The sequence below is a fragment of the Pelodiscus sinensis genome, chromosome 4, assembly GCF_052426305.1.
Source record: "Pelodiscus sinensis isolate ZL-2025 chromosome 4, ASM5242630v1, whole genome shotgun sequence".
Lineage (NCBI taxonomy): Eukaryota > Metazoa > Chordata > Testudines > Trionychidae > Pelodiscus > Pelodiscus sinensis.
Window position 1 is genome coordinate 29,002,426 of NC_143055.1, and position 24,531 is coordinate 29,026,956.

At 45.3% G+C, this 24,531-nt stretch overlaps 1 protein-coding gene across 4 annotated transcripts in view; it reads left to right on the plus strand.

Annotated features, from left to right (window-relative positions):
- The first annotated feature begins 6,594 nt into the window (after nt 1–6,594).
- CC2D2A (coiled-coil and C2 domain containing 2A) overlaps nt 6,595–24,531 on the plus strand; it is a 124,334-nt gene continuing 106,397 nt past the window's right edge. Inside the window, exons 1-2 of one of the 4 annotated variants that reach the window (XM_075930702.2) lie at nt 6,595–7,055; nt 7,341–7,440. In XM_075930702.2, coding sequence (XP_075786817.2) covers nt 7,404–7,440 — 37 coding nt within the window. In that variant the 5' untranslated portion in view covers nt 6,595–7,055; nt 7,341–7,403. Of the gene's footprint in view, nt 7,056–7,092; nt 7,441–12,633; nt 12,784–24,531 lie in introns of those variants that run through there. The other 3 variants (XM_075930703.2, XM_075930704.2, XM_025178410.3) reach the window with 3 other exon arrangements.

Here is a 24,531-nt window from a genome sequence, read left to right on the forward strand (position 1 = left end):
GATTGAGATAGATATATTGTTCTGTTAGGATTCTGTGTTTCTCCAGTGACTAGAATCCCTGCACTAATGTTTTTTCTAAGCAGTTTACCATTCTGTTAAGCACCCATTTGTGCTCTTTCATGGTACTGAAATAATGTTTCCTATATAATGCAGGTCATATTGTCCATTATTTTTAACCATTTGCATGAACATTTCTGGCACTAGGAAGAAATGCTGAGAGACAAGGCTCTTGATAAACAAGTTATTTAACAAGAACAATTACATAAACTTCATATAAAGCCTTGTTCTTTCCATTATTTTAATAAATTATGCCATCAGTCTTAGCAGTTACAGGAGGTTATCTATATATACCGGTAGAAATTCTGATAAAAGTGGCGAGGAGTCCTGTGGCATCTTATAGACTAACTGAAGTGTAGGAGCATAAGCTTTCGTGGGCAAAGACCCACTTCGTCAGATGCAAGTGGATCTTTGCCCACGAAAGCTTATGCTCCTACACTTCAGTTAGTCTATAAGGTGCCACAGGACTCCTCACCGCTTTTGCAGATTCAGACTAACATGGCAACCCCTCTGATAAAAGTGCTCTCCTATTTTTATTATCTGTGTTGACTGCATGGTGAGCTGTTCTCTGATTGGCATAAACTATTCTTTTACATATTACAAATTCATGCATCCAGCTCTATTATAGTGATCTGCTGTAAGCTGCTTTATTTGCTTCTTCCAATGAGTCTGTTTTTATGATAACATTATCCAGAAATAGGAGGAAAAATCCATATTTTTCAATTATGTTATTACAATTACTAGGATTTTGTGGAGATGGGCTTTTATTGGCTATAATGGTCGTTATTTTTGTGTTTGGAAAAGTTGAGAATAGTCTCTCTGTTTTTAAAAATGATCAGATTTGTCTATCTTTTGCCAGAAGAGGCAATGCAAATGAAGCATGGATTTGCATTTTCTCATGCTTCAGTTGCATAATCTCTTCCAATCTGTTTTTGCACAAGGGGTTTTTGCGCAAAAACAAGCAGTGTGGCTGTGTCCGTTTTGTGCAAAAACCCCTTTTTTCCGCAAGATCCTTCTTGCCAGAGCCCGCCTCCTTTTCCCCCCACCACACACCAGGAATAACCCCCTATTTAGCCCATCCCCCAGCAGGGCTTTGTGAGAGTGGGACTGAAACACTGCCCGAGGAAGGGAGCTTCCACCCCTACCACCAACCCCCCTTTTTCTAGGGTACCCCTTTTCCAGAACTTCACCCCTCTCTTGGGACAACAGCCTGAGAGCGCCATACCTGCATGACCAGGGCCCTGACAATCAATCTCCCCATGGTGAACTGGTTCCCGATGGATTGGTAGCTGTCCAGTGTGGCGAGCTTCCAAATAGCGATGGCCACCTGCTTCTCAAGGGGGATTGCAGGTCTCCTGAGTGTGTCCCATCACCTCAGGGCAGGGGCGAGCCATTCACACAGCTCCAGAAAGGTCTCCTTCTGCATGTGGAAATTCTGGAGTCACTGCTGGTTGTCCCACTGCTCCATAATGAGCCGATCCCACCAGTCAGAACTGATGTCCAGACACCAGAAGCGGCGGTGCACGGTGGGGTGCAGCTTCAAGAGCTGTGCTCCCAGATGTTAGAAAAAAAACTGCTCCCCCAAGTAAAAAGTTTGGCCAAGCCGCTCTTCCTACGGTGGGCTGCAGTACTCTGGGAGAAACCAGCTACACCCTTCCTGCATACCATTGCCTTTAGAAAAAGGGAAGGTGTGAAAAGAGGATAATAGCCTCAGACTCTCCCACCCATCACCTTGGCGTGAGAACTGCGGGGCTTACCTGGTCGTATGAAACCTGCACAGTTTCGTCCCAACCCCTGAGACACAGACCCCCACTTGGTGACCGTTGGGCCATATATGGTAATATGCAAGCGTGGGAAAGCGATGTGCAGATTTGGGGATAAATACCCATTGCACAGTTCGCTTGAGGAGGTCTTTGCAACACACGTACCACTGTGCGTGTTCCTTCCTGTATACTTCGAAGCACTGCCGGCCTGATCAACCGACCAGCCACCTCCCCCGACTCTTGGGCGTAACCAAGGCCTTCGCAACCGAACCGATATCTTTGAAATGTTCCGTGTGCTATGTAAATTGGTATGTATGATTTGATTTTCTTTGTTGTATAAGCTTAGTGTTGTAGTTGTTTTTGGGTAGTACATAGAATTTGTAGTTATCACTGTTATTTAATTAGTGTAGATGGATATTTTTAGAATAGAGACTATTCCCCTTGCCGTTCCCATCCTTATATTTCTGACACGTTTAACCAGAAATCGTAGAATAAATATAATAAATACTGTAAATTCATTACTGACACGGTCAATTACAAATCTTAGAATAAATACTATAAATTCATCACTGTCATAAATAAATATCTTTTATTTGCTAAAACTGTCCACCTGGTTCTGTGTTTTCCCCCTTCGGTATGCATCATCGGACCTGTGGTTCTCGCAACACCGGACAGATGGTAAGGGTCTCCACAATAATCTGGGGGTTGCATTCCTGCAGGGCCAGGAGGGCAGCCTGCAGAAACTGCTGCGGGAACTGCAGCATGATAGATAACTCACTTTTAATTCTTCAGTTTTATATCTTTGCCCCAGCCCAGACATACAATAGAAAACTGCATCTTTGAAAACAAAAAACAGAAGGGCTTGACCTGGAGGATGGTAGTGAATATACATGCTCAAACTTTTTGCATCTCTGCCCTTTGAAAATAATAATTGCAATTCCAGTTAAAGAAAATTCTGAGGAAAAAGTAGGAGCATATCAATGTTCCCTCTAAGTTTTTCCATCCATGTACGGAATAAATTTTGTTATGTGCTCTGAGGCATTTCAGATGTGTACCACGAATAGAAACATCTAGTGATGGCTGTAGGAAGCTGTAGAACCTCTGCTAATCAGCTGTGTGGCATTTGAACCTCTCCTGGGCGGTCGCACAAGCATTCAGCTTACAGGGAACACTGAAGCATACAATCTCTTCCCCCTTCCCTCGCCCCTCCCCACCGCATCTAAGAACTAGAGAGACGACAAGAGCCACAAATACTGATTTACAGTGGGGTGTCACTAATCATCCTTTTGTCTACAATTTAGCTTTAATTCTGCAAGGATGTAAACATGGAGGTTGTGTCTAGACTGGCCAGTTTTTCCGGAAAATCAGCCACTTTTCTGGAAAAACTTGCCAGCTGTCTACACTGGTCGCTTGAATTTCCGCAAAAGCACTGACGATCTCATGTAAGATTCTTAGCGTTCTTGCAGAAATACTATGCTGCTCCCGTTCGGGCAAAAGTCCTTTTGCGCAAAAGTTTTGGGCAAAAGGGCCAGTGTAGACAGCTCAGATTTGTTTTCCGCAAAAAAGCCCTGATCGCGAAAATGGCGATCGGGGCTTTTTTGTGGAAAAGTGCGTCTAGATTGGCATGGACGCTTTTCCGCAAAAAGTGCTTTTGCGGAAAAGCGTTTGTGCCAATCTAGATGCTCTGTTCCGAAAATGCTTTTAACGGAAAACTTTTCCGTTAAAAGCATTTCCGGAAAATCATGCCAGTCTAGACGTAGCCGGATAGTGAATATGATTATTCATGTGTGTAAATGCTTGCAGGATTGGGGGCATAAGCATTTCCTATGTATTACCACATTCTTTTCCTTCTGACTGTATTTAAGATTTTTTAAAAAATCTGAGGATTTCCTGAATTGATTTAGCAGATTTTCTGACTCTACCCCTTTAAAAACAAATAGTAGTGACCTTCCTTAGCAACCTTGTTGCTAAGATGGGCATTTTTGTTATGCCAGACTGTTGATTGCAACTTCTGAAGTACCGCCTAAGAAAGCCAGGTATGAGTCAATTGCTAACCTTTTGGATCTTTTTAAAAATCCCCCCTTTCTTCATTTTTCATGAAAGAAAGAATTTTTAGAAACAGAAATCCTCAGAGTGACTTTTATAAAGGATTCTTGAGGTAATTTTATTTTAAAAGTGCAATTAGTGATACTCGACTGTATCCCTGTTTTCAGCTTTAGATTGTCCAGAGATAGACGAACTCTATTTTACTGAACAACTTCAAATCTCTTGCATTCTTTCATAGACAAAAGCATTTAATTATGCATTATAATTTTTATAGGCTATGGCACTAATTTCAAGAGCTATTTGAACACTTATTGTAAGGACCATTTTATATAAGATATTCCCCAGTCACTTTCACCGACACACACAGAATTATTTGAATTTGATTCTGTAAAGTGCTTATATAATAACATATGTGCTACATATTAAAATGAAATAACTTTTCAGATTAATGTTAGTAGATTTAAAATATTATTTGACTCCAAGATTTACCTGGTATTGCTCATGTCCTTAACTCAAATAAGTTTTGTTTTTCTTCATTTAAATCATTGTGCTGGGGTGGAGCTGGGGATGAAGGGTTCAGTATGCAGGGTGCCCTGGGGAAAGAGGGCAACCTCTGCCCTCTCTCACCACAGCAGCTTGGAGCCAACTGAGAAGCACCTGTCCAACATTCCCCAGTCACAGATAGATACAGGAGCATACAATTCATATAATCTCTCTGAAATAGATAGTAGATAGCTGTCCCTTTCTCTACTCCTGCCCCTGCTGGCCCATTGGGGTTATAGTTGTACAGTCCCCATCTTCGACCCCATCTCCTGTCCCCTTATGTTCATTCTGCAGTATAACTCCCTCCTACCAGACTTCTCCATTTCCATTTTGTGAGAAACAATTGAATTCCAGGCACATCCCATTGTCTTGGCACAACCAAACCCTGACCTTGCTTTAAGTTATGATAAGAAGCTGCATATCAAATTTGGTGGCCCTATCTGTTAACATTAGGAGGAGCTCTTCAACAGACAGACACACATTTCTAAAATATATAGTAAGAAGATGTGAGTGGCTCTGAGGCTATGTCTAGACTGCAAGCCTCTTTCGAAAGAGGCTCTTTCGAAAGATACTTTCGAAAGAGCCTCTTTCGAAAGAGAGCGTCTAGACTGCACGTTGAACTTTCGAAAAAGCGGCTTGCTTTTTGGAAAGAAAGCATCCAGTGAGTCTGGATGCTCTCTTTCGAAGAAGCCCTATTTACATTGAAGAACGCCTTCTTTCGAAAGAGGAACTTTCGAAAGAAGGCGTTCTTCCTCGTGAAATGAGGTTTACTGCCATTGAAAGAAAAGCCGCGTTCTTTCGATTTAATTTCGAAAGAACGCGGCTTGAGTCTGGACGCAGGTGAGGTTTTTTCGAAAAAAGGCTACTTTTTTCGAAAAAACCCCTGAGTCTGGACACAGCCTGAGGTACTAGGGAGGGAATTTATCCCTTATCTGGAGTTGAGGTTTATGCAGAGATCCAACAGGGTACATACAGCTTGCAACCGTGTAACCTGAGCTCTCATTTGGATTTAAGAGTGCCTTAAACAGATTTATTTGAAATTGATTCCTTACTGACATAAACTAAATAGATATCAGAGCTCTTAAATCAAGGTAGCAGTTACAAATCATGGAGGGTGTACCTATATAGGCTGAATCATTTTCTGAACAGTTTGAATTAAATCACTAACTTCATCATGCAGACAAAGCTTTAGGAACATCTGTAAATTTCAGATTTGGCAAGAATGAACCAGCTAAAAGTGAGAAGGAACACCATTCTTGCAATAAACTGTATATGGACCAATCATGGACAGTTTGTAGATGCTTTACAATAATGGGTAACTCATACACAATTTATATTTGTCGACTTGATTCACTTTTATAGGGAATTATAAAAAAAACCTTGTAGATATATTCTGAAGATCATATGTCCTGGCTACAAATAGCAGGAAATTATTCCGTTTTCAAAACCATAAAACTGTTTTTTTCAAGTGTTAAATATTTTTAACGTTACTTCTAAGTTAATAGGGTCCACTGGATGCAGAGGTATTCCTTTGTGAAGTCTGTTGCATGATGAGTGCTTGTGCATTAATGTGTACATCTGATTTTAATAATTTTTGTATTACAGGCAGGTATCAATTGCTGCAAACATGAATTTCAATGAAGAATCCCAGATTATGGCTATGGAGGTTAGTCTGATTAGTTACAGTAAATGCATAGATGGATTATGGGGCATTTCTTTCTTTCTAAAAAGTATGATAGGGTTTTGTTCATATCACACTTTTGCTAGTTACTAAATAGTAATATACAGATTTCGTAATATAGGAGTTAATTGTCCTTTGGGTAAATGCAAGTGACTCATTATAATTGATAGGGATTATATGTGGCTATTAAGAAAAAATGTATTTCTGTGCAAATCAATCAAACATAATACAATGCACTATATTTAACAAACACTAGTTTTTAATGTTATTCCTAAATCATTGAGCATAAGATGCTTTTTATATTACATTAGTAATTATTGTAGTGCTTGCTGTGTAGGGGGCATTTTCCAAATACTCAAAAAAGGACAGTCCTGCCTCTGAGTTCAAAATCTAAGGACAGACAAGTACCATAGACAGGTTAAATGGAAGGCAACTGGAACGGCCATATGCACGTTATATACAAGTCAACTTTAATTAAATAAATGCACAATCTTTCTGATCATGTGAGTTAGTTACGACACCAAGTTTTCAAAAACTGTGAAACTGTTCTTGAAGTGACGAAGGGTTGTTTTACTCGGAGCTAACGGTTCTATGTCGCAGCCCCCGAGGAGCTGTGAATTTTGCAGGTTTCCATGCCATGGAGTCGGCACGAGGGTAGCCGGCCCCGCAGATAAGCTGCAGGCGCGAGCCCAGGGCCGAGCGCAAGCTAGCCGAGGCCCGGCCGATAAGCAGCCGCGTTAACTAGACGACGCCCGGCAGAGCTGGGGCCCAGCTCCCACCGCGCTTAGCGCCCCTGCGTGGGACGATGCCCAACACGAGGGCGGGGCTCCACTGGCGGCACCCGCCGAGCCCCATGGCGGGCTAACCCCTGTGCCTTTCCCTCCCGCGGCGGGCGGGAGGCGCCGGCCCACGGGGCGCAGCTGAGGCGGACGCTGACGGCTCAGAGGCGGGGAAGAAAGCAGCCCGTGAGTTCGGGGGCGGGGCGACCCTTTCACGTTCGCGCAGTCGGTTGCCGCGGCAGCTTCCTCTCCGGAGGGCCAGCAGACCTGCCGCGCATGCGCGCGAGCGCGGGCGGCGGGTTGCTAGGCACCGCGCAGAGAGCTTTGCCTGGCGGGAGCGGGACGGTGGACTCGCAGAGCGGTGACCAGGGCGGGCGCGGAGCACATCCGGGTGACGGGGAGGGGCCCTTCGCGCTGTGCAGCGCCCCCTGACGTGCGGTTCCTTTCCCCTCCTCCTCCCCCCCCCCCCAGCTGCTGGAGGCCGTTGGTCCCGCTGTTTCGCTGGCGGAGGAGGAGGAGGAGGACCCGGCCGGGATGGCGGCGCCTGCTGCCAGCGCCCGGACACCGCGCAGTAAGTGTCTGAGTGATCGGGGGGGATTCCCGGGCCGCAGCCTCCACCCCTTGCCTACGAGCTTCCGACGCCGCTGTGGCCGCGCCTCCGGCTCCCACTTTTCTTGGGGTGGGGGAGGAGCCTGCTGGGGCAGCTCCGGGACTGGGGCGGCGCCGGCAGGAGCGTGCGGCTTCCCTGGCGGCGAGCCGGCGGGGGCAGGAGGGGCCCGGCGGGCCAAGGCTGCTTCTGCCCGATGGGGTGGCTTGCTGGTGCTGGTCTCTCGTGTGCATGCGCCGCTGGAGGAACTGTGCCTGGTACATAAGACCGGCCAAGTCAGACCAACCTCCATCCAGCCCAGTGTCCGGTCTGCAGACAGTGGCCAATGCCAGGTGCCCCAGAGGGAGTGAACCTAAGAGGAAATGATCAAGCGATCTCTCTCCTGCCATCCATCTCCACGCTCTGACAGAGGCTAGGGACCCCGTTCCTTACGGGTAATTGAGGGCAGCTGCATGTTTACATGGCATGAAAAAATAACCAGCACAGAGCTAAACTCACACGATAGAAAGCTCTGAGTAGTCCTGTAGCGCCTTAGAGACTAACATATGGATAGTGTCATGAGCTGTCCTGGGCAACACCCAGCTGAAGTGGAGCTCATCTCATCTCTTATGAAGAAGGGCATGTTAGTCTCTAAGGTGTAAAATTTACAGCCTTATTCCTCAGACTTTTAAACATGATGGACAGGGCTGCATATGTGTTGATTGTCAAATGTATTTCATAGGGATATAGAAAAACTTCCTCTGATTAAATGGTAATTTATAGAATATACTACTTTCCTCATTTTAAATAAACATTTCAAAGGGTTCAGGAACACTAGTCATTGGGCTGGGCAATAATTTTTATGGGAGGGGGCCAGTGTTGTCTTCAAGTCGTCATTGTCAAGTCCAAGTTGAGTCTCAAGTCACTACAGTTCAAGTCGAGTCTCGAGTCCATAAAGTCACTTTCGAGTCAAGTCCGAGGTCTTAATTTAAAAAATGTCAAGTCACTTTTGTGCTTACCTGGGCGGCTCCAGGCCAGCAGCCCAGCAGGTTCCTCAGGCAGACTTTTTGTCTGTCCTGCCCGTGCATGCCACTCAGAGTAATGGCCTGTGGGCGCCATGTGCTTCTCTGAATGCTGCGAGCCTATGGAAAGGGGTACTTCATGCGCTGCCTGTCATACAAACAGACAGCTTGCATTGGCTGGAAACCAGCTAATGGGAGTTGCGAGATGGTTCTTGGGGTGGGAGCAGTATGCAAAAAGGCTCTCCTCCCCACCCTGTCTGCCCAGTCTGGACTTGCAGAATTCAAAGAAGCACATGCCCGCTTCCCCCACCCCCCCCCCCCATTCAGCTTTTCTGAGTGGTGTGTGAGGGTGGGGCAGGGAGCCTGAGAGATCTGGCATCTTGGGCCCATGGGCTGTATTTTGCCTGCTCCTTGTAAATATGCTTAATAGTTTTGTAATAGTATAAAAATCAGCGTCTTAATTTATTATACTGTATTTGAACATTAGATCTGACACTTTTGCATCATTCTGTCTATGATGATGTATAAGTAATATTTTAATGTCAGGATTATTTTATCACTATTGTCATTCATCTCCTTCCTGTTGAGGGCAAGGATGAAAGAATATATTCAAACATTTAAGCACATATATAAGGTGTCTTCTTGAATCTGTTGCAGCAGAACACTTCATTGTGGAATTGGGGAGGGTGTCCAAAAACCAAGTAATTTAAATTTTGCTAGACAAAATTGTTCTTATTCTATTTTCGTCAAATATTTTAGTGAGAAGTTGTACCATCAGTTTTTTCACAGAGTACACAAATAAGAAAAATCATTCATTTTACAAATGAGGTAAATGAGAGGAATCAAATGGAACATTTTCTAACTTAAAATGAAATATATTATGAGTGGTTAGAACAAATTAATTGGATTGACAAGACAATGTTTGTTTCAAATCTTAATAGGTGAAATTGTTGGTTTTATTTTTATATTTTCTATTTTTTCCAGTTTGAAACAGTTTTTCGCTTTGAAATTTAAGCTAATTAGTCTGAAAAGATTAAAAATAAAAGTTTGAAATCAATACAGACTTATCATAACATTGAAGTTGGCACCCTCCTCCATCACCATTGGTTATTTTGAGTTGCAAAACTTTGAGATTTTCACTTTTGGACACCAAAAAAACTGTAAACTCAGAAATGCATTTCTCACCCAGCTGTAGTTTTTAACTGCATCATATCCCTGCAGCATACAGATCAGCAAGATGATAGTGTGAAAAGACAGCTTAATCCAAAATATTCACCTGATTTATGCCCAGATCCCCTTTTTCATGTTGCTACAACTAATTTAGGAGACTTAAAGTTTACATTTGTTTTTCTAATATCCTTTGCATTTATCAACGTTGAGCTTAGTTTTCTATTGTACAGGCAGTCCCCGGGTTACGTACAAGATAGGGACTATAGGTTTGTTCTTAAGTTGAATTTGTACGTAACTCGGAACTGGCTCCAGATTCAGCCGCTGCTGCTGAAACTGACCAGGGGCTGACTACAGGAAGCCCTAGGCAGAGTTGCTCTGCCCCCAGCTTCCTGGAATCAGCCACTGATCAGTTTAAACAGCAGCTGAATCTGGAGCCTCGGACAGAACAGCTGGGGCGCTGCCGGGTAGGTCCCCCCAGGACTAACCCGGCAGCACCCCAGCTGCTCTACCCCAGGTGTCCACAACAAAAGCCTGGTCTGTTGGGGGGGGGGGCGCACTAGCTGTGCCCTCCCCCCCCCCCCCAGCAGACCAGGGAGACCCGGAGCAAAGCCGCAGAGGCTGCGGGGTCCCGCGCCTCCAAGGCTTTGCTCCGGGTGTCCCTGGTCCGCTGGGGGGGGGGGGTCCCCAGCAGACCACGGACACCCGGAGCAAAGCTGCAGAGGCGGCAGGCTCCCGCGCCTCCAAGGCTTTGCTCCGGAGCAAAGCCGCAGAGGCGCTGGACCCTGCCGCCTCCGCGGCTTTGCTCCGGGTGTCCCTGGTCTGCTCGGAGTGTCCCTGGTCTGCTGGGAGGGGTCCCCAGCAGACCAGGGACACCCCGAGCAAAGCCGCAGAGGCGGCGGGGTCACGCGCCTCCGCGGCTTTGCTCCGGAGCAAAGCCTTGGAGGCGGGGACCCTGCCGCCTCCGCGGCTTTGCTCTGGGTGTCCCTGGTCTGCTCGGGGTGACCCCTCCCAGCAGACCAGGGACACCCCGAGCAGACCAGGGACACCCGGAGCAAAGCCGCAGAGGCGGCGGGGTCCCGCGCCTCTGCGGCTTTGCTCGGGGTGTCCCTGGTCTGCTGGGGACCCCCCCAGCAGACCAGGGACACCCGGAGCAGCTTTTCTCGCCCCGGAGGACGCGGTGGCGGGACCACTGCGCGTCTGGGTGGTCCCGCTGCCCGCGAGTTCCGGGGCAAGAAAAGCCCCGTTGGTAAGTGCGGATCTGACATAAGTCGGATCCGTGTAACTCGGGGACTGCCTGTATTGTCCATTCGTCAAGCATGCTTAATTCCCTCTGAAGTTCTTCACAGTCTAGGAATGGAAGTGACTAGTCAACTATCCGATAAGCGCAAGCTTATCGGATAGTCAAGTAGTCACTTGATTAGTTGCTTCACACACCCCTTGCTGCCTCTAGAAGAGGGGGAGCAGGAGCCGGTGCTGGGGGGAGCCAGCTTAAAAGCCGGTTCCCCCAGCATCATCTCCACGAGGGGTAGTGGAGGCAGAGGTGTCCCTGCTGCTACAATTCTCTGTTTGAAATATACAAGAGCCGTGGCAGCTCTTGTACGTTTCAAACAGAATTGCAGCAGCAGGATAGCCAGTGCCCCCTTTATCGACTAATTGAATAGATGATGGAAATTCCACCGACTACTCAATTAATTGATTAATCAAAATGTAACATCCTTATCATAGTCCCCTCTGCACTTTACCACTTAAATAACTGTCATCTGCAAATTTTGCAACTTCAATGCACATATACACCCTTCCAGGATCACTAATAAATACCTTCAGTAATGTGAGACCTAACCTGGTCCTTCAATCCTTGCTATTCATCATTTGCCATGATGAAAACATTTATTCCTACTCTATTTCCTCTGATAGAAAGTTTTTGGTCTGTGACAATACTTTGCATCTCACACTGTGTCTATTTGGTTTTTTTAAGAACGGGTTGAGGAACTGGTTTTGGGTTAGGGACCGCACACAAGTTAGAAGCAAAAAAAAAAAAAAAAAAAAAGTCACCAAATCCTCACTGACCTGGTGCTTGACTAAGAAGGAAAAAGATACTCCCCACATTCCTTTTGCACACCAGAGCCTTGAAGGGCCCAGCCTAGTAGATTTTTGTGTACTCCAGCCCCATGGTGGGGTGGGGTGGGGTGGGGTGCTAGAGCATCAGCACAGGCTCCCCAATGCAGGGGGGACCTTAGCCTCAGGAATTGGATCGAGGTAAGCCAGGGCCCATATTCGACCCCCAGGTCTGAGGTTCCCCACCCCTGCTTTTGAAGCTTTTTCGATAAGCCTCCCGGTGTATGCCTCCCGGTGTGCTGTTTTCAGACACCTAATTCCTTGAGAAATATGGAACCTGGGCACCCTCCTTAATATCTGTTATTGGCCTTTAATGACGTAGTTCCCCACTTCATATGCTGGCTTTGTGGTGCTCATTGTATGAAGGTATTGATTAATCGTCACTCTCCCTGTTATATTATGTAAGTTGTGGAACAACCACCCCCCCCTCCCCCCCGAGTCCTCTTGGCCTTTTCAGTTTTTACAGCCTTTTTATTAATTTAATTCCTTATATAAATATGAAATCACCCTTTACTTAGGCCTTGGCAAAGGAAGTTTTTTTTTGTTTTAAAGGACAGCGCAGAGCATTGTTTGGCTAAACAAATTGACTTTATTACTAATGGTATGATTGGAGATATCTAGAAAAAATGTTAGCGTTCACAGCTGTTCAAAGAAAAAAGCCACATGCTCCAAAAAACTTCAGCCAAAAAGGCTGCACCTTTTGTCAGCCAATTATTTTACAAAATGTTTTATTTTGCAGTAGAAAAGATGGATTGTGAGATATGGGACATATGAGTTATTTCAGCTGCTTCTCAAAGAACAGGAAAAGAAAATGTAATTTAATTCACTTGGAGGAAGAACAAAACAAACAAACCTTTGCTTTTTTAAACAGAAAAAAAAAGCAGCAGGACATCAGTCAATGCCCTATCTTCAAACAGTATCTGAAGGACATCAGGGAAACTCAGGAATTGTAGTGAAAATGAGGAGGATTTGTGAAGATATGGAGAACATTATGTAGTTAATGTTCCTGACCCATAATTAGGTATTTTTTCAAAGTTATAATATATAGCTCCAAAATGAAATAAAATCTTCTCTCTTTAATGTAACACTAATGTCTCACTGTTAGAGGGTAGCTGGCCTTCTGAAAGGGTCAGGGACTCAGCCCATCTCTGACAGAATTCATAAAGAGGAATTAGGCAATTCAAGTTCACCTGGGACTAATTGCCTCACTTATTTTATCAGGACAATACTAACCAACAAATTATGAGTTTTCAAATGATACTTTACAAAGCATATTTTGTACAAACATTCCAGCAGTGTGTAGGGTATGGATGCAGAGATGTATTCTGTCACACATACCTTACAGTAATTTTATCTAAACTATATTTCTCCTTTTTTATAAGAATGTAATGTGGAACTGTTTCAAATGTCTTATTAAAATCAAGGTATTTTATGTAGGGATGTGAACGACTAATCGACTAGTAGACTATCTGATAAGCATATACTTATCAGATAGTTGATACGCTAGTTGACTAGTCATTCCCCCGCCCTTGCCGCCTCTATCAGAAAGAGGCAGCGGGAGGGAGGGGAGGAAATAGGATGAGGTGCTTCAACGCAGCAGTGCCACGTGGAGCTCATGGTCAGCTGGGGACTCTCTACAGACCCCACGTTTCATGAGGCGCTGCCGCTTTGAAACGCTGCGGGGAGCATGCACTGGCCCCGTGCTCCCCCCTGCACTTTTGCCTTTGAAGTGTAGCAACAGCCTGGTGGAAGCACCCTTATCGACTAATCGAATAGTTGATGCGAATCGCATCGACTAGTCGATTAGCTTATTAATCGAAATTGTACATCCCTAATTTTATATCTGCTGCTTCCCCAACAACTAGATCCGTAATCTTATCACAGAAGGAAATTAAGTTGGTTTGTCATGATTTTTTCTTGACAAATCCATGCTGAACATTATAACTGTGTTGTCCTCTGAGTGCTTTCAAATTGATTGTTTAATAAATTGCTTCAGTATTTTGCTAGGTATTGAAGTTAGGCTGAATGGTCACTAATTCTCTGGATCTTTCTTGTTCCCCTTTTTAAATATAGATGCTATGCTTGCCCTTATTCAGTCTTCTGGGATATCTTGTTCTCCGCGAGTTCTCAAAGATAATTGCTAATGCTCTGAGATTGCTTCAGTTTGTTCCATAAGTATTCTAAAATTAATTTAATCAGGCCTTACTGACTTAAAATATTCTTTAATATTTTCTTGCCCTACGATGACTTATGTTCCTTCTCCCTTATTAATGTTAATTGTGTTGAATATCTGGTCATCATTAAGCTTTTCAGTGAATACTGAAGCAAAACAATCACTAAGCTCTTCAGGTTTTTTTATGTGAACATTTATTATCTTTCCTTCTTTGCTAAGCAGAGGAATTACACTTTCCATATGATGGAAAAACAAAAAATTTAGACATCCTTCAGTTTGTTGTGCCCCACAGATCTTTAAAAAGGAGATGCTTCCAGGAGGACTACAGGCAAAATCTTGGTCCCACTGAATGTATCCGAGAAATTTTCTCTTACTTATTAGTCTTTTGCTCCAAACAGAATTTAGCACTTATTTCTGGCACTGTAATATTCTTAGTCTTTATGTCTATATTAAATATGATCATTTTTAGAACTCCACTTCAGATGCCCTTTTGATTAATGACAGAATTTCTATAATGTAAAATTAAAATTTGTTATAATTTTAAAGATAATTTTACCATCAGTGGAGCATTTTAAATTTATATTTCCATGTTCCCTGTTGAACTTTATATCCAAGTCTTATTTCTCTTTGAGGCTTTTGCTAAGGAAGCAGTACTTCATGCCATGTATATTAATCTACTTTCTCCTGTATATTTGAGAGAGTTTGTCTGTTTGTCCATTAAGAAACTCTGCCTAAATGGTGAGAGCCTGGATCACCAAATTTGTTATACAGCTTCCTCTTATCATAACTTAAAATAACATAAGGGTTTTGCTGTGCCAGGAAAATGGGATGTGCCTGGAATGGGATTTCTTCTCATAAAACCACACAGAAAAGAGACAGAATCACGAAGCAGGTGAAAGGCGTTGACTGGGGGCATGTCCCCTATCCCCATCTCAGATGGCCCCAGCTCCAAGTCTCCCAGGCCCCAGGCACCCATTAGAGTCCCTGAGGGGGACTGAAGCTCCACCCTTTTGCACTTTTGGTTTATACTGGAACATTGTTGGCTGTTCCCCTTCGTCAAGGAGTGAGGGGAAAATACACAGTTTGCTGCATTCCTCACTCTGGCTGGAGAGTGCAGGAGGCAGATAAATCTGGACTTACCCCAGCCGGATGACATGCACCCCTCCTCCAGTTGTGGCTCTGGGCTGCAGTGGCCACGGAAAGGTGCTTCTTACTTGGCCTCAAGCTGCTGCAGTGAGGGAAGGCTGGGGTAATTGTCCCCAGGGAAGACTGCATACTGAACCCCTCATCCCCACTCCCACCCCAGACCAATGATTTAAATTAAACGTGCATTTTCATTTTCTTTTCCAAAAAACAAAAACAAAAAATTGAGGTAAGGACCAGCCCAGTAAATCTTCTAGTTACACATACTTGTCGTTACATGTTCATTGTTTCTCAGTTACCTTTAGAGAAAATGTTTTCACTTTAAAAGTAAACTGTGTTTTTTTAACTTCTGGCTATGTAAACTCAATTTGCAATATAAAGTCAAACTGTATTTTTTCTGGTTCAATGACTTTTGCCTCATCCTTACTGAAGATGGTCCAGATCAAGCTGTTTCCTAATTTTCAACTCTCAAACTCCATTGATTTCAATGGGATTGCACAAATCTAATTGACAGCAGAATATGTCTCTGAAAATGTAAGTTAGTTAACTATTCTTCTTCAAGTGATTGCTCACGTGCATTCCAATTTATGTGTGTATACACCATGTGCACAGTTACTGGGAAGATTTTCCCTAGCCGGATACTGTAGGTCAGCAGCGGAGACACCTAGAGTGCTGACCGCATCCTCCCTCAGTTCCTTCTTACCTCCAGCGACAGTTGTCGGAGCTAGAGTCTCTTGCCTCGGGCAAGTTTGCTTTCCCTAGCTGCTCTTTGTAGTTATTTTTTTCTTAAGTGTTAAGTAGTGGTTACGTTCGCAGTGGAGACTCCGTTTTTGTTCTCCCCACTCGGGACCTGGGGCATGCCTCCCTGGCTTCAGGCAGTGTAGACAGTGCATGAAGTTTATGCCTACAAGCGAGCCTCATGTCCTGCCTAAAGTGTTTGGGAGTGGCCCACTTAGCAGACAAGTGTAAAATCTGTAGAGCCTTTAGGTCAAGAACTAGAAGAGACAGAGTTCCGCCTCCAAAATCTGTTAATGGAGACGTCTCTGGATCCCCCCGTCTGGCGCTGCAAGCTGCGGGATCAGAATCAGCAGCCTCGGTACACAGTGTGCCTTCATTGGTGCGGAGTGCACTGGTACTGAGGAACGAGTTAGGTAAAACATCCTGGCACCATAGGTGACTGAAGACTAGCTGTCGGCACCGATTCCATTCTCCGGTGCAGAAGAAGTAGGAGTGGGAAAGCAGATGGTTCCTTCTTTCCAGAGCTAAGAGGCTTAAAGAGGTGCATCCTGTGTCAGAAGACCCTTCAAAACAACCCATTCATATGGTCCTGCACCCATGTCCTCCTCTTCACTAGGCTTTGGCTCCGCCCCCTACAGATGTGGTTGGCCAGCATATATAAGCCATCTCGTCACCATCTGGACAGAGTGCTAACTGTCCCACCGTGGGTGATAGAGGTTCTTCGCTGGTGGCTGGTTCTTCCTTTTCACACTCCTCAGTCCAGTCTGACTTTGGTTACAGATGCCTCAGACTTGGGAAGCATCTGGGCAGACTAAAGACTCAGGGTGTCTGTTCTCGAGCAGAATGTGCAATGCACAATAAATGTAAAGGAGCTTAGAACTATAGGTTGGGCTGTCTGGCCTTTTTGGGTGAAATAAGGAGGAAGTGTGTCTTGGTTTGCACGGACAACACCGCAGCAATGTTTTATATCAGCAGACAAGGTGGTGCTCACTCTATTCCCCTGTGCAAGGAGGCGATGTTGCTGTGGGAGTTGTGCGTGCGCAACAAGACGCACCTACTGGCCTTGTGCCTGTCGGGTTGTCTGAATTCTTTGGCAGACAACCTCTGCTGCTTGTTTCAATTGTATGAGTGGACCCTTCCCTCAAGTAGGAGGCTGCGCAGGCTCCTTTCTAGATGTGGGGTTGTCCCCCTCTGAATGCCTTTGCTATGAAGAGGAACAGGAAGTGCAGGGCTTTCTGTTCCTACCAGGGCAGCAGCAAGGGCTCTTTGGACAGTGGCTTCCAAATTCACTGGGGGAAAGGCCTTCTGTGTTTCCCTCTTCCCTTTTATCCCCAAGGTGCTGATCAAGGTCTGCAAGGACTGAGCAGACCATTTTGATAGCACCAGCCTGGCCCAGGCAATATTGGTACACAAGGCTCTATCAGCTCTCGGTAGCACCTCCAACCCTCCTCTCCTTGTTCCAGGACTTGCATCAGAACCGCAGCACATTGCTGCACCCCAGCCTCCATGCTTTACACCTGATGGCCTGGAGGCTCCGTGGTTGAGCATGCTGCAGCAGCAATGCTTGGAGGGATTGTCAAGGCTATTCCCCACTCTGGCACGATGAATGCAGAAGTGGGGAGCCCACAAAAGCAACCCAAAACCTGATCTCTACAGGCTTTGGTATAAAAAGTTCTCCCCAAAATCCCAATACCCGGATTTTGGGGAAAGAGCTTGAAAACAAAAGAGAAGATACAAGCTGCAGTCTGTGATTGCTGTCCCATCGTCAGAAGCATGCGGATATCCACAGACAGATTTTCCAGGACACAGAAATGAACTAATACCAGGTTAATTTAAAAAAAAAGAAAGAACTTTTATTATTAAAACAATACCCCAGTTACAAGCGTAGTTGGGATGGCTAGATGGTAAGAGCCACCAATTAATATACTCATGGAGGATTCCCCCGTGGGCCAAAACTTAGTTGCAAAAGAGAGGAAAAACCATTTCCAACAGCACAGACATCAGATCCAAATTCCCAAACCAGAAAACAATAAAACCTGTTGGATTTATCTAGACTTTACCATACTTACACATTATGAAGAGTCTTTTTCTTGGAGAAAGACATGTCGTCTGTCTCCCTTAGTGTATCTAGAGAGCAAACGCTGGCTCAGAGACAAAGGAGGGAAAAACCCCAAAATTCCTTTGTCTCAGTTTGAAATCCCTATCTGCATTTCTATTGGCTGAGCAGATACCTGGCTAGGTACAGGGACATAGTTAACCCCTTAGTCCCCAGGCTGCTGGCCATCCTTCATGGTTATGACGGAGTCAGGGAGGCATTGCCAGCTAGTAGGAAGCCATCTATGCGTGCTATGTATGCTTTCAAATGGAAGAGATTTGCCATGTGGGCTTTACAGAGAGCCACCCAGCCATTGCAGGCTTCAGTTCCATTTATTTTGGAATACCTTGTGGGGCTAAAACAACAGGGGTCCACCACGTTGTCCATTAAGGTGCACCTGGCCACCATATCAGCATTCCATCCTGGTTTTGGGGGCCATTGGATATTTGTAGATCTCTTGGTGAGTGAGTTCCTTAAGGGCTTGGATAGACTGTACCCTCATGTGAGAGACCCGATTTCCCATTGGGATTTAAACCTTGTTTTGTCAAAGTTATTGGCTCCTCCATTCGAGCCATTAGCTACTTGTTCTTTATTGTATTTTCCAATGAAAGTTATGTTTTTGGTGGCCATTATTTCAGCCAGATAGGTTTCCAAACTAAAAACGTTAATGTTGAAACCTTCTTATACTGTTTTCTTTAAAGATAAGGTTCAGTTGAGACCCCATCTTTTGTTTCTCTTGAAAGTGGTTTCCCAGTTTCATGTATCACAGGACATTTTTCTACCTGTGTTCCATTCTTAGCCCTACCTTACCCTCCTGGGATAGGTCCCTACATTCCTTGGATGTCAGGCGTGACTTAGCTTTTTACCTGGAATGAACTAAGCTGTTCAGGAGGTCAAATCAGTTGTTTGTTTCAATAATAGAAAGGATGAAGGGACTGCCTGTTACTGGCCAGAGAATATCCTTCTGGGTCACTGGGTGTATTTGTAGTTGTTACAAATTACCGTAATATAGCGAATATAACCCACGGGTTATATACGTTTTTACAAACCCCGCACCCTCCCCCCCCCGCGGTATATATTCGGGTGCAGGGTATATAGGGGTTTTTTTACTCACCAGTGGGTTTTTTTAACTCATCGGAATATGGTGGTTCCTGCGGTTGCACAGGAACGGAGGGGGAGAGGTGAGTGCTCCCCCGCCCGGAGGATGGTGGTTCCTGCTCCCCCGCCTCTTTCTGCGGCTGTGGAGGAACCAGGAGAATAAGCACTCCCCCGCCCGGAGGCTGGAAGCTGGCGGCTGTGCAGGAATCGGGGTGGTGAATGGCTGGCTAATTCCCTCCCTCCCCCCGCCCCCCACACACCGTAAATTAGCAAATATACCCCCAGCACAGAAAAGTCTTGGTTATACTTGTGCGCGGGGTACACAAGATTTTTTTTACTGAAATAGAAAAAACCGCGGGGCATATCCATGTGCGGGTTATATTTGGGTGTGGGGTATATTTGCGAAATTACGGTAGTAAAGGTGCCAGTTCCTCAGCTGCCTGCCCATTCGACTTGGGTGCAGGCCTTGTCAACAGCCTTTCTGGCACATGTCCCCATCCAAGACATTTGCCAAGTAGCCATGTGATCCTCGGTGCACGCATGTACATCTTACTATGCCATCCAATGTCATGCTAGAGAGGAGGCTGCACTTTGAAGGGCAGTGCTGTAGACTGAAGGTTGGTGATCTCCGACTTCTACACTGGATTGCTGCTTGGTGTCCCTAGCCTCTGTTAGAGGCTGGGAATGGGTGACAGGAGAGAAAGTACTTTTTGATTCTCTGTTCTGTTCACTCCCTCTGGGGCATCTGGCATTGGCCACTGTCGACATACAGGATACTGAGCTAAATGGACCTTTAGTCTGGCCCAATATGGCCATTCTTATGTTGGGAATCATCTAAATTGGAATGCACATGAGTAATCACTCGAAGAAGAAAAGACGATTACCCTTTCCTAACTGGTGTTCTTTGAGATGTGTGGCTCATGTCCATTCCAAAACCCTCCCATCTCCCCTCTGTCGGAATCACTTCCAGCAAGAGGGAACTGAGGGAGGAGGCGGTTGGCAGGGTGCTTTATACCTAGCCATACTGGCGCCTCTCTAGGGATCTCCCTGACGACCTATGGTTTCCAGCTAGGGAAAATTTTCCTGGCAACTCTGCATACGGCATGCACACATCTAAATTGGAACGGACATGAGCAGCACATCTCGAGCACCAGTTACAAAAGACAACTGTCTTTTTTTCTGATGCATGAGCCAGAGAAGAATCCATTTTTCTCTCATAATTGTACTGGCTCTTTAGTGCTCTTGAGTTAAAAATAAAAATACTGTGGTAGAAACTAATTTGCAATTAGAACATAAGAACATAAGAACGGCCGTACTGGGTCAGACCAAAGGTCCTTCTAGCCCAGTATCCTGTCTGCCGACAGTGGCCAACACCAGGTGCCCCAGAGAGGGTGAACCAAAGACAATGATCAAGCGATTTGTCTCCTGCCTTCTCTCTCCAGCCTGACAAACAGAGGCCAAGGACACCATTTTATCCCCTGGCTAATAGCCTTTTATGGACCTAACCTCCATGAAATTATCTAGCTTCTCTTTAAACTCTATTATAGTCCTAGCCTTCACAGCCTCCTCTGGCAAGGAGTTCCACAGGTTGACTACACGCTGTGTGAAGAAGAACTTTCTTTTATTAGTTTTAAACCTGCTACCCATTAATTTCATTTGGTGTCCTCTAGTTCTTCTATTTAGGGAACTAATAAATAACATTTCTTTATCGGCCCTCTCCACACCACCCCCATCTCCTCTTTTCTAAACTGAAAAGTCCCAGTCGCTTTAACCTCTCCTCATATGGGACCCGTTCCAAACTCCTAATCATTTTAGTTGCTCTTTTCTGAACCGTTTCCAAGACCAAAATATCTTTTTTGAGGTGAGGAGACCACATCTGTACACAGTATTCAAGATGTGGGCGTACCATAGTTTTATACAGGGGCAGTAAGATATTCTGGGTCTTATTTTCTATCCCTTTCCTAATAATTCCTAGCATCCTATTTGCCTTTTTGACCGCCGCTGCACACTGCGTGGAAGTTTTCAGAGAACTGTCCACGATAACTCTAAGATCCCTTTCCTGATTTGTCGTAGCCAAATTAGCCTCCATCATACTGTACGTATAGTTGGGGTTATTTTTCCCGATGTGCATTACTTTACACTTATCCACATTAAATTTCATTTGCCATTTTGTTGCCCAGTCACTCAGTTTGGTGAGATCTTTTTGGAGTCCCTCACAGTCTGCTTCTGTCTTGACTATCTTAAACAGTTTTGTATCATCTGCAAACTTTACTACCTCACTGCATACCCCTTTCTCCAGATAATTTATGAATAAGTTGAAAAGGATTGGTCCCAGGACTGACCCTTGGGGGACACCACTAGTTACCCCTCTCCAATCTGAAAATTTACCGTTTATTCCTACTCTTTGTTTCCTGTCTTTTAACCAGTTCTCAATCCAAGAAAGGACCTTCCCTCTTATCCTATGGCCATGTAATTTACACAAGAGCCTTTGGTGAAGGACCTTGTCAAAGGCTTTCTGAAAATCCAAGTATACTATATCTACTAGATCCCCCTTATCCGCATGTTTGTTAACCCCTTTAAAGAACTCTAAGGGTATGTCTACACTACTACCCTAGTTCGAACTAGGGTGGTTAATGTAGTCATACGAACTTGCAAATGAAGCCCGGGATTTGAATTTCCCGGGCTTCATTTGCATGTTGCCGGGCGCTGCCATTTTTAAATGTTTGCTAGAGCGGACTCCATGCCCGCGGCTACACGCGGCACGAATTAGATAGTTCGGAACAGGAAGCCTAGTCTGAACTATCTGTATGCCTCCGCACAATATATGTACTGCCTGGATAGCCCCAAGGATGTCACATGGGCCAAAGCTGTTTGCGTATTGAGTTGCAAGCAGCCAGTGGTCCACAGATTGAGAATCACTGACACAGATGATCACAATGGTCCCTTGTGGTTATAAAATCTGTAAACTGACATCAGGGTTACTAGCATGTGTGCAGATTTTTACAACATCTGAAGCTTAATGTTGAACACATTTTGCTCCAGTGCAAATGTAACCCTTCTGCTGGGTAGGCCTGGCAGTAACCAGGGCTGGGTTCAATATCTCAGGGTCCATCTCACACAGAACTGGCTTGAGCCCCCACACAGTAATCTGGGAAATTCACACACCCCTGGGTGCCTCTGAGAGGCAATGCTTCCCCACTCACAAGCACTGAGTCTGAGTGTAGGAAAGAAACATTTAATGAAACAGAGAAGCCATACGGCATTAACTTGGGGAAAACACCACAAACAGAGTTCATAACCCAAACATGAGCTAAGTCCCCTCCCTTCCCCCGCAGCCAAGAATCACCTGAAGTCCAAAGAGTCCGACACCCCAGAAGTCTCTGTCCCTGGTCCGTGCCACCCAGAGTCCCAAAGTTCACCCGCAGGATTTCACCTCCCAACCTGGGTAGAAATGGGGGTGGTGGGATAGATAGGGGGCACTTTACAACAGTCCGCCATGCTCCACAAGCTGTCTCATCCCACGCCACCAGACGCTCCACTGGTCGTCTGCCACCACTCCTCGCCTGCTGCTGCCGCTCTTCGCCTGCCGCCGCCGCTGGTCGCCACTCCTCATCTGCTGCCGCTCTGCGCCATGTTATGCCACCAGCCAGTGATTCCCACCAGCCACTCTGCTGATCGCTGCCACTCCACTGGCTGCAATGGGTCTGGTTCTCAGCCAAACCAGTGATTTCAGCTCTCCGTGATTTCAACTCTTTAGCCACCAGCTGGACTGGCAAAGGAATCCAGCTTCCCCTGGACTAGCAAAAGAAAAGACTCCTTTGGGAGTCTGCTTTAGGTCTGTCCCTAAAACAAAGGGGCTACGTCTAGACTGGCATGATTTTCCGCAAATGCTTTTTTTGCGGAAAAGTGTCTGTGCCAATCTAGACACGGTTTTGCACAAGAAATCCCCGATCGCCATTTTTGCCATCGGGGCTTTTTTGCGCAAAACAGTTTTTAGCTGTCTACACTGGCCCTCTTGTGCAAAAACATTTCCAGAAAAGGGCTTTTGCCTGAACGGGAACGTCAAAGCATTTGCACAAGAAGCACTGATTTCGGACAGTAGATCATCAGTGCTTTTGTGCAAAATCAAGTGGCCAGTGTAGACAGCTGGCAAGTTTTTGCGCAAAGCGGAAAAACTTACCAGTCTAAGCGCAGCCAGGGGGAAAGGGACAGGTTGGGCCAGTCTTATAATTCACACCTGGCAGGTGTGAAGCAGGCTGACTCAAGCCCTTTAACCCTTCCCCCCAGCTCAGTTCACTCAACTCTGGAAGGGGGGAGGCTTGTTCCTCCAAAACCTCTTACCATGATGGGGTGTCTCTCCTGCAAGCACTGGTGGCATGTTTTACAGTTCCCACATTTAGGGGTAGCATGATTAGTGACCCCCACAACAGTCCCAAATTATTTACAATTCTCCACATTCCATTCCAACTCTGACCCTCCATCAGCCCTGGCTGAATGGGATTTACATAGCCACACCTCGTATTCTCTCCTGAGCTGTATTTACATATCAACAGTTAACATTAGTTACCTTGCAGAGCTAAACAGTTGTAGTGGGCTCACCCACCCCTCCTTTTAGCTGGCTGATAGCAAGTAGCAGTTCAGCCCCTGCTTACACAAATAAGGAAAATGACACCATGTAAAGGGCTTGAAGTTGTGAAGGTGTTAAAAGATGTCTGAAAATACTGAGACCTGTGATTAGCAAATACTGTGATTGCCAGCTATTGAAAGTGTTTTAAATGGCTCAAGAGGAGTATACTGGTAGTCCTCATACTGAAGCACCCTCAGTAGCCTGGTGTAGCATTGCAATTCTGACTCTGAGTCCTATGAGGCTTATGTACTGTATATTGAGCAGTACACTTTCAAAGGTCTACTTTATTTTACCAAAAAATGGCACATTGTACAAAGTTCATTAGGAAAAACTTCCTAACTGTCAGGGTGGTAAAACAATGGAATAAATTCATCACTGGAGATATTTGAGTGGGTTAGACAGACACCTGTCAGGTATGATCTAGACAGTGCTTGAACCTGCCGTGAGGGCAGGGGACTGGACCTGATGATCTCTTGAGGTCCCTTCCAGTTATACTATTCTGTGACTCTATGAAATAGGTATTTACTTCAGCATCTTTAGCTTCGGGGGGGAGGGAGAGAGGAAGAGAGAGAGGAGGGTGAATTAACCTTAGTCCATCAGCCCCACTTAGATTTAGGTCTGTTACCCACAATGCCCTTTAGAGATGGATCTTCTTCTAGAGCCAGAGCTGCTTTTCATCAGGGAAGTATTTCTCCACTTGGGTAAAGGTCCTCCCACAGTGGTCAAATTGCAATGATCCTTTCTTAGGACAGCATATAATTCCTCTCATCTGGGACTTTTCTAGCAATCTTGTGAAATCCTTCTTCCTCTGAGGACAGGTTCCACTGCAACTTTGCACTTAAAACTCTCTCCTTTTGGAACCTCTTCCCGTAGGAGCATTCTTCCTTAGTTTCCT